At 20.9% G+C, this 18,230-nt stretch overlaps 4 protein-coding genes across 4 annotated transcripts; 2 read left to right on the top strand and 2 right to left on the bottom strand.

The window, feature by feature from the left end:
• Positions 1-108: 108 nt before the first annotated feature.
• PBANKA_0208900 (StAR-related lipid transfer protein, putative) lies at positions 109-1,434 on the bottom strand (the record flags this gene model as incomplete). Its single annotated transcript, XM_034565030.1, has 1 exon — positions 109-1,434. One exon carries the CDS (start codon positions 1,432-1,434, stop codon positions 109-111), a length of 1,326 nt encoding a protein of 441 aa, XP_034419815.1.
• Positions 1,435-4,934: 3,500 nt separating this feature from the next.
• On the top strand, positions 4,935-13,980 carry PBANKA_0208800 (ubiquitin carboxyl-terminal hydrolase 1, putative; the record flags this gene model as incomplete). Its single annotated transcript, XM_034565019.1, has 3 exons — positions 4,935-10,749; positions 10,864-13,546; positions 13,641-13,980. The coding sequence occupies 3 exons, from the start codon at positions 4,935-4,937 to the stop codon at positions 13,978-13,980; spliced, it is 8,838 nt and encodes a 2,945-aa protein (XP_034419814.1).
• A 1,180-nt stretch (positions 13,981-15,160) lies between these two features.
• On the top strand, positions 15,161-16,639 carry PBANKA_0208700 (4-hydroxy-3-methylbut-2-enyl diphosphate reductase, putative; the record flags this gene model as incomplete). Its single annotated transcript, XM_034565008.1, has 1 exon — positions 15,161-16,639. The coding sequence occupies one exon, from the start codon at positions 15,161-15,163 to the stop codon at positions 16,637-16,639; it is 1,479 nt and encodes a 492-aa protein (XP_034419813.1).
• A 340-nt stretch (positions 16,640-16,979) lies between these two features.
• PBANKA_0208600 (conserved protein, unknown function) lies at positions 16,980-17,801 on the bottom strand (the record flags this gene model as incomplete). The annotated part of the gene is made up of 1 exon (XM_034564997.1): positions 16,980-17,801. One exon carries the CDS (start codon positions 17,799-17,801, stop codon positions 16,980-16,982), a length of 822 nt encoding a protein of 273 aa, XP_034419812.1.
• Between the last annotated feature and the right edge of the window lie 429 nt (positions 17,802-18,230).

Raw genomic sequence — 18,230 nt, 5'->3', positions numbered from 1 at the left:
ATACAATTCCATTTAATAAAAGTCAATTATTAAAAAGATAAAGCATATAGCTTCATATTCTTAAAGAATAGTATATATATACATGCGTAATATGGATTGACAATCATATTATTGAAATATACTAATTGTTTTTTGTATAAAACTTGTGCATATTTCAATAATCTTATATACTGGATTAACAAATATTATCCATAATATATTGAGTTTTTCGGTGTTATCTGCAGAATTTAATGAATTTTTTATTTTGTTATCTGCAGAATTTAGTGAATTTTTTATTTTATTATCTACTGATTTAAGTTTTTTATTATCCCCTTTGATTTGTAGTGATAGTAGGTAACTTGCCTTTTCTTCATCAGTTAAAGATAATCCAACTTTAGTATATTTTCTTGAAGATTGATTTAAATCGAGAATAAGTTTTGGAAATAATTGATTAAGTATACTATTTTTTAAAAATGGTGGAATACTTACATCATAAAGAATTGATGAGACATAATCTAAACCTGGAGTATACATATCATTAGTTTTTGGATATAAACAAAAAAAGCTTTCATAATTTCGAATTCTAGTATAACCAGAAACATCTTTAAAGGCATTTTTGATTGACCTATTAACTATTAAAATCATATTTTTATCGGGAAAATATTTTTGATAATATTCATAAGGAGCATCATGACTTCTAAATGGCCATGGTAAACCGTTTATTAAATAGAGGTAACTATTATTATTTAACATGTTTGCATCATTTAATGTATATTTACTTGGATCAATTTTTTCATGTCTTTTTATTTTATCTTCAATTGTTTCTTTTGTTAAATTTAAATAATTTAAATAAGAAATATGGGTATTCCATTCTTTAATTGCTGAAATATTGCTCAATGCATAATTCATACCATAAACCGATACATCATTTAATTTTCCATGCCCTATTATTTCATAATTTGAATTATTCTTTTCATCTATTAGATTTTTATGTAAAGTACAATCTTCACTTTTATTAAAAGATTCATCATTATTATAAATAAAAGTATTATTATGTACACTATCACAAATGTTTAAATATTTAGTTACTAATTCGTCGGTAATAAATGCACTAGTTTCATTAATTTTTTTTTTTTCTTCTATTAATTCACTTTTCGATTTTACACTAGGTATTGGACTTTCTTTTTGCGCATTACCTTCAACATTTAATTCATTTTCTTCCATTTTAGCTTGTTGTACATACTTTAGATTTTCCTTTACATTTTCTACATCCATAAGTGCTTCTTCTAATATTCGATAATTAGTTACATTCTTAAAAGAAATCAAATTTGTTGAAATATAGGATTCCTCATTTAATGAATTTTTTGATTTACATGCCCCAGCATTATTATTATATTTATCCAAAACAAGCAAGGATACTAAAAAAATATAATATTTATTTTGTTTGAAATTCATTTTTTTTATTTTATAACTTTATATGCATCTTTTGTTTTTTTCTTCTCGGTCTTACTCTTTTTATGTTTTCTTATTTTTTTTTAACTTGTAAATTAAAATTGTTTAAATTGTGTTTATATAATGTCTATGTAATTATATATTTTTTTTATGTGTGTAAAAATAGTGAACATTTAAAATGAATTTTAATCTATATAAAAATTTTCGAACTTTATATTAATCGACGTATAATTGTTATATATAATCAGAACTATACTATATATATGGAAAGTTATATTAATTCTGCACAAATATATGAATGAATTAAATCGAACATATATTGAGGTGGTTGTATATATATTTTTTTAAAGGTTATATATTATTTTCTCATTTTTTCACTTATTTTATTTATAGATTTAAGTACTTTTTATTATTTTATATTATTAAGGATTTTCAATTTAACGTTATTTATCGTCTGTTACTATATGAAAATAGATTAAATCTATAAAAACTTTTAATATACATTTGCGCACAATTTTTAACAAATTAAAAAAATTTTAATTATAAAAATTGATGACGATATTTACATTAATTTTACCATATTTTTTAATTAATAAAATTTTCGATATATACGATTAAAAAAAAAGTAGATAAATCACAAAACTTCTTAATAATATATGTTTAATTATGTGTGTCCGTTTTTTTATTTTTATCGATCAACCGATTTAGCTACAAAAAATATATACTTTTTTTTCTATTATTATAGAAAATAAAGTTTAATTATTACATGCACATATATAAGAGAGTTAACATTATACAACTATATAATATCCACAGAAATTATGAAAAAAAAAGGATCCATAAATAGTTTATAGTAACTGCATTAAGCACTAAATAAAACAAACAATTAACAATAAAATCGTAGTAAAAAAATGCACATAAAATAAGTAGAATAGAAAAAAAAGAAATAAACGATTTAATTTATGAAATGAAAATCGAAAAAACGCTAAAAGTTTTTTTGTAAATTATGACAACAAAAATAAAAATTTTTATTTAAAAGTACATTGGAAAAATAAAAATATGATTATAATAGAATAAATAAAATAATTCAAAAAAATGTGCTATTAAATCTTCAAATTAATGAAACAGAAAAAAGTTATATTTTTTCTATATTAGTAATTTTCTATTTTCATTTATTTTTTTTAGTATGAAAAAATTGTTTTAAACACAAATTTAATTTTTAGACATATTAGTTCTGGTTATGGCACCAATTGATCATTGAATATCTACTAATATGGCATGCAAAATATTATTAATTAAATTTCTAGATTATATCTATAAATAATATAATAAAAATGTATATACTTATATATATATATGTATACACAAATACGTATAACTACGATTTTATTTCCATGCATAATTTATAATAGTGCATAAGGAGAAATTAAAAGTAACAACTAAAAAATGGATATTTTAACATAACATTTTATAAATAAAGTAATAATTTTTTTTTATATACTTTTATGTATCTTTTTCCTTCATATGCTAATTTTCGAGCTTTAAAATTAAAATATTTTTTATATCGTAAATTAAAAAGATTAATTGTATTGCCATGAATATCGAAATATAAAATATTGATGATCATATTTTACAATGTATGCAACTAACACAATACATTTTTTTTTTTTTGAAAAATTTAGTTGCTAAAATTATTAAATAAATCATAAAATAACTCAAAACATAATTTTTTAAAATTATATAAAAACGAATATGACTCCTGTATAAAAATTAAACCTGTTTCGATTTCCATAAAATGAAAAAAAATATAATTTTATAGCCTTTTAAAAAAACTTATGTACCTATAAAATACTTATATAATTTGAGTTGCATTTCTTATCGTCTTGTAAAAATTGCCTTTTCTCATAATAAATGAATATATACTTCCATAGGTTTATGCATAAAAAAATATAAAAACAATACACCAAATAAAGTTTGATTTATATTAAGCTTATATCAGTTCTGTTCATAATTTATTATTTTTTTTTTCAACTTTAAATAGTTCCCCGTAATGGGAATGTATTGATACTTGGAGTTACCATTCTTTAATTGTATATAACACATGTGCTAAATAAATGTGTTATATTAAATGTGTATATATATAACAAATGTGTGTGTGCAACACCCCTTTTATTTGTTCATTTTATATGATACACATAACTAGCCGCTGAAATAAAATGAACAAATAAAAGGGGCTTGCATTATTTTATCATAAAATATTCGCTATTTGATATATGTTTTGGGGTAAAGGGAAGTGCCATATATGTAAATAAAATTGAAAACGATGTAAAGTTATAGATATGATAGAAAAAATAGTATATATAATATTTTGTGATCAAAAATGAGAAATGTATTAGATAGCCCCAATAAGGAATATATCATCACAAATACATTAAATTTTATAGTGATAAAATTAAAAAAATTAAAAGTGTAATATTTGAATAACTATCCAGATATACCTATTTAGAAATAAATTAATAACTTATATTTTTTGATAAAAGGTAACATATTTTTTCAAGGTTTAGGGTAAAAAAAATATATATTTAAAATGTTAGGACATATCAAATTGCAAGTACAAAAATTATACAATCATGAATATATAATATTTTTGCAATTTGAATTTAAAAATAACAAAATTCACATTATCGATAATTCAAACCTTGATATATCTAGGGAAAGAAAAAATAAAAAAAAACAACAGAGATAATCAAATATAGTACCATAATTTTGTTTATATAGGATAAGTAATAAAATGATAAAATTAAATAAAATTTAAAACAACTTAATAATCATTATACAATAATAAAAATAAATAATAAGAATAAAAAAAATGAATTATAAATAGTTGGAACAATAATTGTGATAAAGAAAAAAAAAGCAGTACTTATATTACCGAGAAAAATATTTAGTAAAAAATAAAATTAACAAATAAAAATGTAATAAGCAAAAAATAAAAAAAAAAATGTATATATATATACTATTATATATTGCATTTTTATTATAAGGTAAAATTAAAAATAAAAAACAATAATTTTTTTAAAATAATTTAGATTTCTTTTGATAGTATATCAACGATTTCTATAAATTATAAGAGGGAATAATATAATCATAATTTATGAAATTTGTTTGAAAAAATAAAGAAAAAAATATAAATTGCATACCTTTATATTTATTAGTTATATGCCATAAGGAAATGAAAATGATGATATTTTCAAAATCTAAAATCTATATTGATACATAACTATTAAATATGTTTTCTATATATTCCGATTTTAGGTGACAAAAAAATATATATATGCATATAATATCTTATATGAAAAAATCACATTTAAGTATTTCATAATGTGAAGATAAAATGAAATCACACAATATTATATTTACAAACATATCCGAAAATTATTAAACTAAGGAGGAAAACTAAAAAAAAATAGAGAAATTAATTAATATATTAGTAATATAAAGAAATGGAAAAAAAAAAAAAGAAGCACAAAAAACGGGAAATAAGCGAGTCAGATAATAATATGAATAATTGTGGAAAAGAAAAGGGAAGTATACAACATGATGAGTTATATAATATCGAACAATATTTGTCTGATAATTTAGAATCTAATAATATAATTGAAAATCAAAACATTGATAACGATTATCAAAAGCATATTACCATAAAAAAAAAAAATTGTAATGAAAAAAGAGGAAAAAATTTAAGTAACTCTTTTGAAGATAATACACTTGAATTTTTACCACAAAATGTGGATGATAATTCAAATAATTTTCAGAAAACTGAAATTAATAAAATAGAAGAAAACAATTTAAATAGTACTGAAGCAATAAAAATGAATAAAAAAAAAAAAGATATTAACAATCGTTCCGATTCCAAAGACAATGATTGTAAATGTTATGATAATGATAATGCTGATGTGAAACATACTGAAAATGATTTTGAAAAAAATGGAAACCATTCTACAAATGAAAATGATAAAAATAAGGATTTATTAGCTATAGAGGAAAACATTAATGATCATTTTGAAAGTAGTGATGGATATGAAAATGAACATTCAAATAAAAGTGAAAAAGGAGATGAATATGAAAATGAGCATTCAAATAAAAGTGAAAAAGGAGATAAACCTGAAAATGAACATTCAAATAAAAGTACAGAAATGAATGAGCATGGAAATGATGGAAAAAAGAGATCCGTTAAAGATAATGTATATGAAGATTTCATAAGGGAATATAAAAACTTGCAATCCTTGTTTGCATACAACAAAACTATAATAAAAGAGAATTTCAATCCAATGCCAACCATTTCGGAAGAAAACAAAAATGGCAGTGATATAAAAATGGACAAAAAAATGAACAAAACAGAAGAAAGAAATAATCATTCAGATTTCTCAAATCAGCTAAATTACCCAACTAATAATAATCTTAAAGACGATGAAAATAAAAGCCGTTTGAGTGAACAAGATGATGAAATAGAAGAAAAAAGTAGCGATAATAATTTTGGAGAGGGAAAAGAACATGAAGAGTTAAAAAAAGAAATTAAAAATAAAGAATCAGAAAATCGAGAAAATAAAAAAATAAATAAACAAAAAGAAACAAGTGATATTAATGCACCAGAAAGTGAAGAAAATATAATATTAGAAAAGGAAAAAGATTCCGATAGTATTTCTAAAAAAAAAGAAAATCTTTATATGCAAAAAAAAAATACAAACAAATTACAAAAAGGAAAGGAACAAAATTCAAGTAGTAATATTAGTGTAGCTAGCATAATTAACGACAATTTCGATAATTATAATATTTCTAAAAATAACAGTATCTCAAAAATCGATAAAACTAAAACTTACAATGATTTAACAAAAAAAAAAGATGGTTCAATTGATAATAACGAATACAAAAATGATGCTTCTAAAAATTATCGACCAAGTATAGAAATTAACAAAAGCAAAAATGAATCAGATAATATAAAAATAAAAAAGGCAGAAAAACAAGAAGGAAACAAAATGAATGACCACAATTTTAATATAAACTTTTTAGACGAAAGTATCAAAGATAATTCAAAAACAGATTTATTTTTAAACATTTCATCCGATTTCTCTAAACATGATAATAATGATAATGATAATAAATTAAAAGGGGTTAAAAATATAGAAGTAAATTCTCAAATTAAAAAAACAAGTAAACATCGAGTTATCTATGATGATAATAGTGAAGTTGATGAAATGAATCAGATAGATATTAATTTGAATGATCATGAAAATTACAATAAAATAAATAATAATATGAATGAACAAAATCGAAAAGGGGATATAAAAAAAAAAAAAGTGGAAAAAAAAAAAAAAAATAGTAATAAAAATACCTTCATTTCAAACCATTTAAATGATGATAATATCAGTCTATCTTATTTTACGGAAGAAAATAAAAAAGAGGATTATGATTCAATTCATGAAATAGAAAAAAGTTCCAATGAATATATTCATGTGAATAATAAGAAAGATATACGAGATAATAAGGAAACAAATAAATATAAAAATATAGACCCTACAATAATGAAAAAAATCAAAAATATAAACAAAGGTACAGGTCTTAATATAAATAACCGAGTATGTAAATTAAATTCACCAATAAAAGAAATAAAACAAGTTCGAAATCATAAAGAAATAGCGAAAAAAAAAACATTAAGCCCAAATTCAAGCTTTATTAAAAAAAAAAAACATATTAAACATAGTACTAAAAAAAACAAAAAAGAAGATGACGCAAATGATAGTAAAATAAAAAAATGGGAATCAAAATTTGTTGAAGAAAATGAAGAAATGGAAGAAGAAAATGAAGAAATGGAAGAAGAAAATGAAGAAATGGAAGAAGAAAATGAAGAAATGGAAGAAGAAAATGAAGAAATAGAAGAAGAAAAAGAAGAAGATAATGAATTATATTGGGAAACTATAAATGAAAAAAAAAAAAAAAAAAAAAAATATTCAAAAAAAAAAAAATCACAAATAATGAATGAAAGCTTTAATAACTCAATTTCTTCTGTAGACGATATTCAAAGTGAACAAGAAGAAGATGAAAATGATAAAGCTATGCAACTTAGTTTTTTTAATTTTTTCGATAAAAAAAAAAAAAAAAAAAAAAAACATAGTCAAAAATCAAATGATATATTAAAAGAAAATCTAAAATTGGAAAATGATATAAATAATTTTTTCATCTCTTTTTGGGATAATAAAAATTTGAAAAAAAATAATAAAGAAGATTTATATAATTTTAACAATGAAAATAATACTAAAGATATACATTCAATTAATAAAATTGAGAAAAAAATGAGCAAGCAATATATTCATACTCCAAAAGAGGATAATTTAAATGAACAAATAGATATTTTAAGAAAAAAAAATTCTCAAAATAATATTTTACAAAACCAAGACAAATATATAGACGAAAAAAAAGGAAAACATAGTGGAAAAGACAAAGATAAATTTAGAGAAAAAGATAAAATGAAATATCGAGATAAAATTAGTTATATAAATTATGAGCATAATAGAAGCTATATAGATAATAAGCATAAATATAAAAAAAACTATTTAGAAAATTATGATGAATTATACAATTATTCAATAGAAGAATATAATAATAATTATAGTAGTAGTGAACATGAAAAAAGAGAAAACGAATTAAAAAAAATATATAATAAAAATGAAAGAAAATATTTAGATGGAATTATTTTAAATAAAAATTATGATGAATCAATTAACAATGTTTTAAAAAAAAAAGATCATAAAAATGAAGAAAAAGAAAATAATTATTTTTTTCAAAAAAATAATGATAATTCGACTGTACATAATAATAGTGGTTATGCTACAAAAAGTCTTGGATTTTTTTCGAGTAATTTTTTTCATTTAAAAAGATTATTAGAAAAAAAAAATGTTGAAACCAATGATCCATTAAAAAGAGAAAACGAATTAGATAAATTTTATGAAAAAAATGAAAAAAAAAAATCAAGTTCATTTGATATTTTTCAAAAATTTATAAATAATAAGGGACATGACATGAAATGTGGAAAAATCTCTAATTTTTATAAAAGGGAAAGTCATGATTATTCAGATATTTATTACACTTCAAGAGGAAAAGAAAGCTTTAAAGAATGCATAGATCCTAATGATACAGAACAAATAAGTGATGCCTATAGTGAATATATAGAACATTTTGATATTGATAAATATGGAAATTTTCGAAAATATAAAAGAAATAAAGATGATAAAAACCGAAAATATTATAAAGATAGACATGAATATCACGAAAATGAAAAGCATGAAAAAAATAGTAAACATAAAAAACCTGCTGAATATAAATGTAAAAAAATAAATAAAGAATTATTAAATGATCGAATCCATAATATTGAATATGATGATAAATCTTTAAATTTTCAAAAAAAATATATTTCAAATTTAACTAGAACAGATTCAAATGAAACTATGGTAAATGAATTTTCTATGGATAAATTAAATCACCAGTCTAATAATGAAGATAAAAATGAAAATAATAATGACTTTAATAAATACGAAAATAATAATGGATTTAATAAATATGAAAATAATAATGAATTTAATAAATACGAAAATAATAATGGATTTAATAAATATGAAAATAATAATGAATTTAATAAATACGAAAATAATAATGACTTAAAAAAATATGATGAATTTTATGAGAATAGTGAAAGCTTTTTATATTCTGTAGATAATTTTAAAATTGTTAAAAATATATTATTATCTTTAGAATTAACAAATGATGATAAAATCAGTAAAATTCGAAAAATATTATTTTATTCCCCTAGTGAAGAAAAAAAAAAAATCATGGATGAAATTTTGAATACACTTTATATGTATCCACAATTATATGTATCGTGTATTATTTGTTTATTCTATTTATTTATATTAGACAATGATTTATTTGAACGAAATTTTTCTTCTGAAAACCTTATATATTTGTTTAACCCTAAAATCGATTTTCGCTATGCTGAATGGTTTCTAAAAACATATCTCTTTTACAAATTTAAATTTTCAAATTCGTCAAACTCAGATGATGGTTATAATAGTTATATTTGTGAAAATGATTCAATTGGTAAAGAAAAGGTGGCAAAAATTGAAAAGGGCAGAATCGAAAAAGGGGGCGATATCAATAGCTTGGTTAGTGAAAAGGATGATATAGAAGGAAATAAAAAAATCCAAAAAATAAAAAATACCATATATGATAATTTTTTTGAATCATATAATTCTAGTGGAGATTCAATGGATAATTATTTATATTATCAAAATGACAAAATAGAAGAACAAAATAAAATTAATGAATCAAATAAAAAATTGGAAAGAAAAATCGACAAAACTTGGAATAAAATTGAAACAAATGAATATGTAGGATATAACGAATGTAAAATGTTGTTAAAAATATGTTTATCTAATGAGCAGGTTCAAAATATAAAACTATTATCTGAAAGTAAAATAAGAAGCTTAGTTATTTCTATATGGTTAAATATTCGTTGTTCTAGACCCCAAAAATATTTTTTAAAATTAATATATAATTGGATAAATAATAAAAACGACGATTTTAACAAAAAAAAAAATTTATTTAACTTACTGAAAGCAGAAAAAAAATATAATAAAAATATAACAAAAGCTTGTTTTAATTATTTTTTAAAATTTTTAATAAAATATAAAGAAAATTGTTCAAATGATATCATATATACTTTATATTTAATAGACGAAAATGAATTAAAATTATATTCTAAAAAATTTATTGAAAAAAATCAAATTAATATTAATCAATTTATATCTATTTGGAATATAATGTGTATATTATTTTGGGATACAAAAAAAATACATAATTTTACTTTTTTCAAAAAAAATAACAATAATTATTATTATGATTTTATGCTTATCTTTTTAAAAAATTTCTATGAATATATATTTCCAGCTAATTCTCAAATCGTTCAAAATATTTATCTCAAAAAAACGATTAATATTAATTCTATTTCTACTATAAATTTAACAAATCAAACTCATAATCAATTTTCTTCTAAATTATCTTCATCTTATCCTGAGTCTAAAAATAAAGAAAATTATAATGATGAATCAGATTATTTCAATCTGTTTGATGTTGAAAATATTATAAAAGATTTCAATTTTAACGATATTTCCAATATTGAGGTTAATACAAAAAATTTCACATCTCAATTTCGTGATAATAATCAGGATTTTATAGGAACTAACCATTCCGAGACAATGGAATCAGGTATATTTACTACGTTATTTTAATGCACTTTTGTTTTCATTCCTTTTCGTTAATTTTTTAATATATTGTCGTTTTCATTTCTTTTCGTTAATTTTCCCACTTTTTTTGACACAGAAACCCGAGAAGTTGAGCAGTCTGTACACGCCAAGGAAAATACAGAAAACACAAATGGAATAAAAAATATGCTCAAATTCATAATCCAAAAAATAAAAAAGGAAAAAAATATAATATCTTGTGTAGATATTAATGAAATAAAAATGTTAATATTTTTAGGTATATGCATAAAAATTGTTATTTGCAGAATATCAAATTTATTAAATTCCAAAACTTGTTTAGAGCAATTTTATTATTTCATAAATCATAAAATATTAGGTTTAAGAATTTTTAAACATTCTCATATAATTTTAATATATTTTATTCCATTTTTTAAAAAGTATTATTTTTTATGGAAATTTATTGAACATGAAATTGACCCAGAAATAATAAAACTAATAAATGCGATTATAAATAATTTAGAAAGTTTACAAATTAATAAAAATATAAATAATATTGAAAATAGCCCAAAATTCCATCCATATATCCGTAGTAATACATCATTACCTAAAGTTGATCATTTATTTTTTCCTTCAAAAGATAATAAATTAAATAATATTTTTAGTAATTTCAATATGCAATCTAAGCCACATAATTATAAAACAAGTTTTTCTCATAGCACATCAATTGAAAGTAACAATAATAATAACAATTTTAAACAAAATAATATATCATTGAGTTTTGATATGCTAATATCTGACTCCTTTAATGTAAAAAATAATAAAAAAAATTCAGAAAAATTTGGAGATACGCATAGTAATGAAAATCAGCGTTATTTTCATGATTATTCTGAATTGGGTTGTTCAAATAAAAGTTTTCATGCAAATCTAACTAATAATATTAACTATTTGCAACCAAACTCGATATTTAAATTAAATGAAAAATGTGACCAGGTAATCACATATGATGATATGTTTAGAGATGATGATGATGATTATGATTATGATCATGACTATGAAAACAATTATTTTGATAAAAATAAAAGTAAAATCCACAATGTTAAGGAATATATTACAAACTTACATTTTAACAATTTGCCAAATTATTTAACTTCTTTAAAAAATGAGAATGACAATAAAAAAATTGAAGATAAAAAAAAAAAAAAAAAAAAATTAAAAGATCACGATCAAAGCCAAAATAAAAATAAAAATTCTAAAGAACAGGAAAATGGAAAAGAAGAAAATCGTAATAGTAAAACTCAACTAAAAGAATATAACAACATTTCAAAATTAATTGGAAAAAATGAAAATATCCCATTTTATAATATTCCAGATAATGAAAATTCAGAAAATAAAATATCAAAAATTGGAAATTCTGATCGAAAATATCTATTTGACAATCATTTTGATGAATATAAAAATGGAAATAAAAAATGTCTAAAAAATAATTATAATCATAAAGAAGGATCAGCAAATTTTGAAGAATATAAATATAAAGAAAACAGTAAATCAAATATCCATCAAAATAATGGAATTAACAAATTCCCTACCATTTCATATGAAAATGTTGACAATTTAAATCATATTATAGATAAAAAAACACAAAAAGAATATTTAAATTTAGAAATGAATCGAAAAAAAAAAGAAAGTTTTTCATCATCAAAAAGGTTAACTAATATTGAAAGTGTTAAAGATTTAAATAGTGGTGAAAATAATAATGAAATAATAAATGATCGTAAAAGTATTCAAACAAATGTCCATATTACTAACTATATCAGAAATCATAATAACATAAAATCAAACGAATATGAACAATTTTTAAGAGAAAAAAATAAAAATAAAAAATTAGAAATATCCCAAAGAAATGGGATATCCATAGTAAATTCTACAACAAATAACAACTACGAAGAAATAAATATAATTAACAGTCATATCGAAAAAAAAAAACAAGATAGTTCGGATAAATTAATACAAAAACGACCCAAATATTTAATGCTACCAATTGATATGATCGAATTAAAAAAAATGCAAAAAGGAAAACTAAGACATCCCCCTGTTGGTTTAATAAATTTAGGAAATACATGTTATTTGAATAGTTTATTACAAGCATTATATAGTACTGTTTCATTTGTTGTTAATTTATATATTTTTAATATTGATGATAATGAAAAAATAATGAACTTAAATCACCAAAGTTCCTCTAACATAATATCTATCAAAAATAAATTATTATTTAATTCAAATAATTTAAATAATCCAAATAATCCAAATATAAATGATAGCTACACAAACCTTCTTTCAAAACGATTTTTATATGAGTTGAAAATATTGTTTAAATTAATGTCCACAACGAATAAAAAATATGTATCCCCATATAGCATTTTAAGCATACTTCCTCAAGAACTTAACAATAGAAATCAACAAGATGTCACAGAATTATTTAGATATACATTTGAACAGTTGGGTGGGTCGGAAAAAAGATTTCTAAGATTAATATTTTCTGGAGTTGTTATACAAAAAGTTCAATGTCAAAAATGTTTTTTTATTTCAAAAAAGGAAGAAATTATTCACGATTTATCATTTCATGTTCCCGCTAAATCAACCAAAAAAGAATCTATTCAAAAATTTTTTGATACATATATTCAAAAGGAAAAAATTTATGGAAATAATAAATACAAATGCTCGAAATGCAATAAAAGACGAAATGCTCTTAAATGGAATGAAATTATATCACCTCCTTGTCATCTCATATTAATTCTTAACAGGTATTTAAAAAATTATTTTATTTTTTGGAAAATATGGATATCATCGAGTAACCATTTTCACTTTTTTTTTCACTTTCTATTTTCACCCTTGCAGATACAACTGGTCATTTACCTCAAATGAGAAAAAAAAAATAAAAACACATGTTAAAATTAACAAAAAAATAGTTGTGAACAATTTCGATTATAAATTATATGGAGGAATAATTCACAGTGGTGTATCAGCATCATCAGGTCATTATTATTTTATTGGAAAGAAATCAGAAAAATGTGATAACTCTAAAAATGAATGGTATCAAATGGACGATTCGGTTATTACTAAAGTTAGTTCCAAATCAATAAACCGAATTTCTAAAGATTTATCAAATGATCATACTCCTTATGTTTTGTTTTATCGTTGTAAACAAGCTCCCGTTTCCCCAAGTTTATATTTCTAATTAATTTTGTTAAAGTTTTAACTAATTATATGCCAAGTATATTCCTGAACTCAAACCCTTTTTAATTTATATTTTTTGTTTAGTTTTCTCGCTTATATATGTATATATAGAAATGCATACACACACATATATATGCATAATATATAGTGTATTCGTTTTTTTTGTCACCTAATTAATTAAATGAATGCATACAACACCCTCTCTGTAAAAAGTAATATTTTTAGTAGTTTTAACTTCTTTGTTATTTTATATTATCTATATTTTATAACTTATTTTAATTCATTTTTATTTATATTCAATTTAAAGTTTGTTAATAATTTCCAAAAAAAAATTATGTTTAACATAAATATATGAATAGATAAACTTTAAACTAATTTCACATAAGTATATTTTTTTTCTTATTTTTCAATTCTACAAAGTTAACTACATTTCATCATTTTGTTAACCATATTAATTAAATTCTTTCTTTATTTCCTTAATTTATAATATCTACATTCTCGTATTCCCATCGCCTTATATATTTTAAAATAGTTGAATTATTTTAAAATAGTATATATATCATTATAATTTTATTATTTAATTTTTTTAAATATTTTTTTGCGCCACATTTTCAAAGAATATTATTTGCATTATTTAAATTTATTATATTTTTATGTATTTCACAATTTCCATTAATTGTTACTTATTTTACTAATTCAAATTTTTTATTTTTTTATTTTCATAATTATAAAAATTTTATCAAGCATAAACAAATATATATATATTTATTTTATATATTATTTAGATATAAAAATAAAAGTATTATTTATTCACAAACAATCATTATAGTGTCGTCGATAAATAAAAGAATCAAATTGTCAGCTCTAAAGCTATTCATATTTCTCCTTTGTTTTGCTTTTTTATTTTTAAAACATAAAATGCTGAACTTAACCAACCCCAATTTATGATTATTTTTATAGGAAAAAGAATATAAGTTTTTTTAGCCCAAAACCAGGAACACCCATCTACATACATGCATTTATATTTTAATAAATATAAATTTATTTATGCTATTATATTATAAACAAAATGAAAACGAAGAAATAGATAAGTTTTATATATACATAAAATGGGTGACATAGTTATTCTATCAAATTGGGAGAATTTCAAACATACAATATATATATGTACAATATGAATAATGTATGGCTCTATATTGATATTTTTAAAACAAATTAATATAATACGCTCAGTATTTTTAAATTGTTTAGTGATTTATTTTGTTTATTTTTTTTTTTTTATATTCGTAAAAGGAAAAAAGGTAGAACATGATGCATTTCATAATCCAATGTATGGTATGTTAAATGCGCGCTCAAATTTCTCGATACCTACTATAATAAAATGGAAAAATATTAACAAATATGGATTTATTCATAAAATTGGGAATTATAATTATCAAAAAAATAATAGAATTAACATTTTTAGACGATCAAATAGTTATACAACAAATTATAAATTAAAATTTAACATATTTAATATTAAAAAAAATAAAGACATTTATTTTTTGAGTATAAATAACAATAGAAATGAAAAATTAAACGCGACGAATTGCGATGGGGGGTGTAATATGTGTAATTCGCAAGTTAACAAACAAAATAATTGGAAAGAGCATCATTCTGAAATAAATGATAATAAGAAAAATGACGACAAAATATTATATTTAATAAATCCAAGAGGATTCTGTAAAGGAGTAAGCCGAGCAATTGAAACTGTTGAAAAATGTTTGAAAATATTTAAAACAAATATATATGTAAAACATAAAATTGTTCATAACGATATTGTTTGTAAAGATTTAGAAAATAAAGGGGCCATTTTTATTGAAGATTTAAATGAAGTACCAGACGGTAGTATATTAATTTATTCTGCACATGGAATAAGTCCACAAATTAAGGAGCTAGCTAAAAAAAAAAAATTAATAGAAATAGATGCAACTTGCCCATTAGTTAATAAAGTACATGTATATGTTAAGATAAAGGCAAAAGAAGGATATAAAATTATATTAATAGGATATAAAAATCATGTTGAAGTTATAGGCACATATAATGAAGCACCTGATTGTACACATATTGTTGAAAATGTTGAACAAGTTAATAATTTGAATTTTTCAGAAAATCAAAAACTATTTTGTGTAACACAAACCACACTAAGTGTAGATGATTGTGCATTGATTCTTAATAAATTAAAAGAAAAATATCCTAATATTGAAACAATACCAAGTGGTTCTATATGTTATGCTACAACTAATAGACAAAGAGCTCTCAATAAAATTTGTACAGAATGTGATATTACAATAGTAGTAGGTAGTCAATCTTCTTCGAATGCTAAAAAATTAGTTTATTCATCACAAATAAGAAATACAGATGCAATTTTAGTAAATACAATTAATGATTTGGATTTTTCTGTTCTTAAAAATGTTAAAAATATCGCTTTGACATCTGCTGCTTCAACTCCTGATGAATTAACTCAGCAATTTGTTAAAGTATTAACAAATCCACCTTATAATTATAAATTAAACATTTTTAATGGTGTTGAAGAAATTGTTCCTAAATGGAAACTTCCAAAAGAACTTATAAATATTATTAAGCAAAAAAAAGCAGAGGAAACTCAGTCAAGCTCTTAATTGTGAATAATATAACTCACCAATTTATTCACGTACTTAAATTTAAAATATTATTAAATATCTTTCCCTTTTTTAAATTATATTCTTCATGTATTAATAATGTATATTCCCCCAAACTATTTCTCTTGTTTTTTATTCATAAAATATATCAATTTTATATATATATAAACATTAACAATATATATAATAATTAAAAAAAAAAAAATTATAATATGAAAATTTATTATCCATATTTATATGTAAATATTTTCATTTACGAAAAGTTTATATATATTTAGTAAAATTATTACTTTATTTTATTCTTATATGAAAAATATCAAAGTAGTGATGAATACACAATTTAATTATCAAATATAGAGACATGATTCCTCCAGTATTTAACAGATTCAAGATATTTCTCTCTATTTAAACTAACACCACTACCCCCTTCTGTTATTAGTGTGTTTCTAAGCATAGTAATTGGAGCCATAGGTAGTTCATAATCCTCATTTTGTGGTTTAATAGAAATTATTGAATATAAACAAGTTGATTTTACTTTTGGTATATTATTTGTTTCTTGATTTTCTTTTTCTATTTGTTCACGTGAATATAAAATTAAATCTAAATATTTTGCTTTTATAATTTCTTTAATATCTTTTTTTGATATCCATCTAATAAGAACAGGTAATTCTGTATCTCTTCTTGATATATAATCTGTTTTTATTAATCCTCTATTTTTATTATTTATTTCAATTGCTTCAATTGTTGCATTTGTAAAATTTTCTATAAATATGTGCTTACAAAAACTTGCATAACCAGGTACTACTTTTATTTTTTTTTCCTTTATAAGTTCATTTACTTTATTAATAAATTCATTTTTATCATAAGGAATATGAGAGCATGACTTATTTGTTTTATCAAATTGTTTATAACAAAACTCATCTAAATCCACTTCACAAAAATCCATTGTTGTGTTTTTCTCAATATTATTATTATGTATTATTGTACTTCGATTTCCTTTTTTTAAAAAATTAAATAAATTATTTTTTATATAAAATAAGTTATTATTTTCTCTCAAACAATATCGAGATTTCTTTATATAAATATTCATAGATCCCTTTAAAAATAAAATATATATTAATAAATAAATTAGTCTTTTTTTATTTTCCGTGGCTAGTATCATAATTTTTTTTTTCACATATGTTATGATATATTAATGTGGAAAAAGATAAATATAAATCAATTTTTTAAATCAGTGAATATCTACATGTGTACAAATAAATATGATGAAAAAATGTTAATTTGGTGGGGCAATATTCATTTAGAAAATGATCGAAATGTACAAAGTTAACAAAATGTACGAAATAGCTAGCCACGTCTGTATATATAGCACAATATTATATAAACATATTTTGTAATAGTGACTAAATAAAAATGCACAAAATCGAAAACAATTTGAAATCATTTTTTTAAAGGATTTCTGGTTATATATACAGTATTATAATGTATAATATTATTTAATGAAAAGGATAAAGATCGAGTATTTCTCCGTTCGACTATCCATATATATTGATATATTCCCCACCAAATAAATATATGTAAATAAAATAAA

Source organism: Plasmodium berghei, assembly GCF_900002375.2.
Source record: "Plasmodium berghei ANKA genome assembly, chromosome: 2".
In the NCBI taxonomy this organism is placed as follows: domain Eukaryota; phylum Apicomplexa; class Aconoidasida; order Haemosporida; family Plasmodiidae; genus Plasmodium; species Plasmodium berghei.
This window is presented reverse-complemented; position numbering and strand designations above follow the sequence as displayed.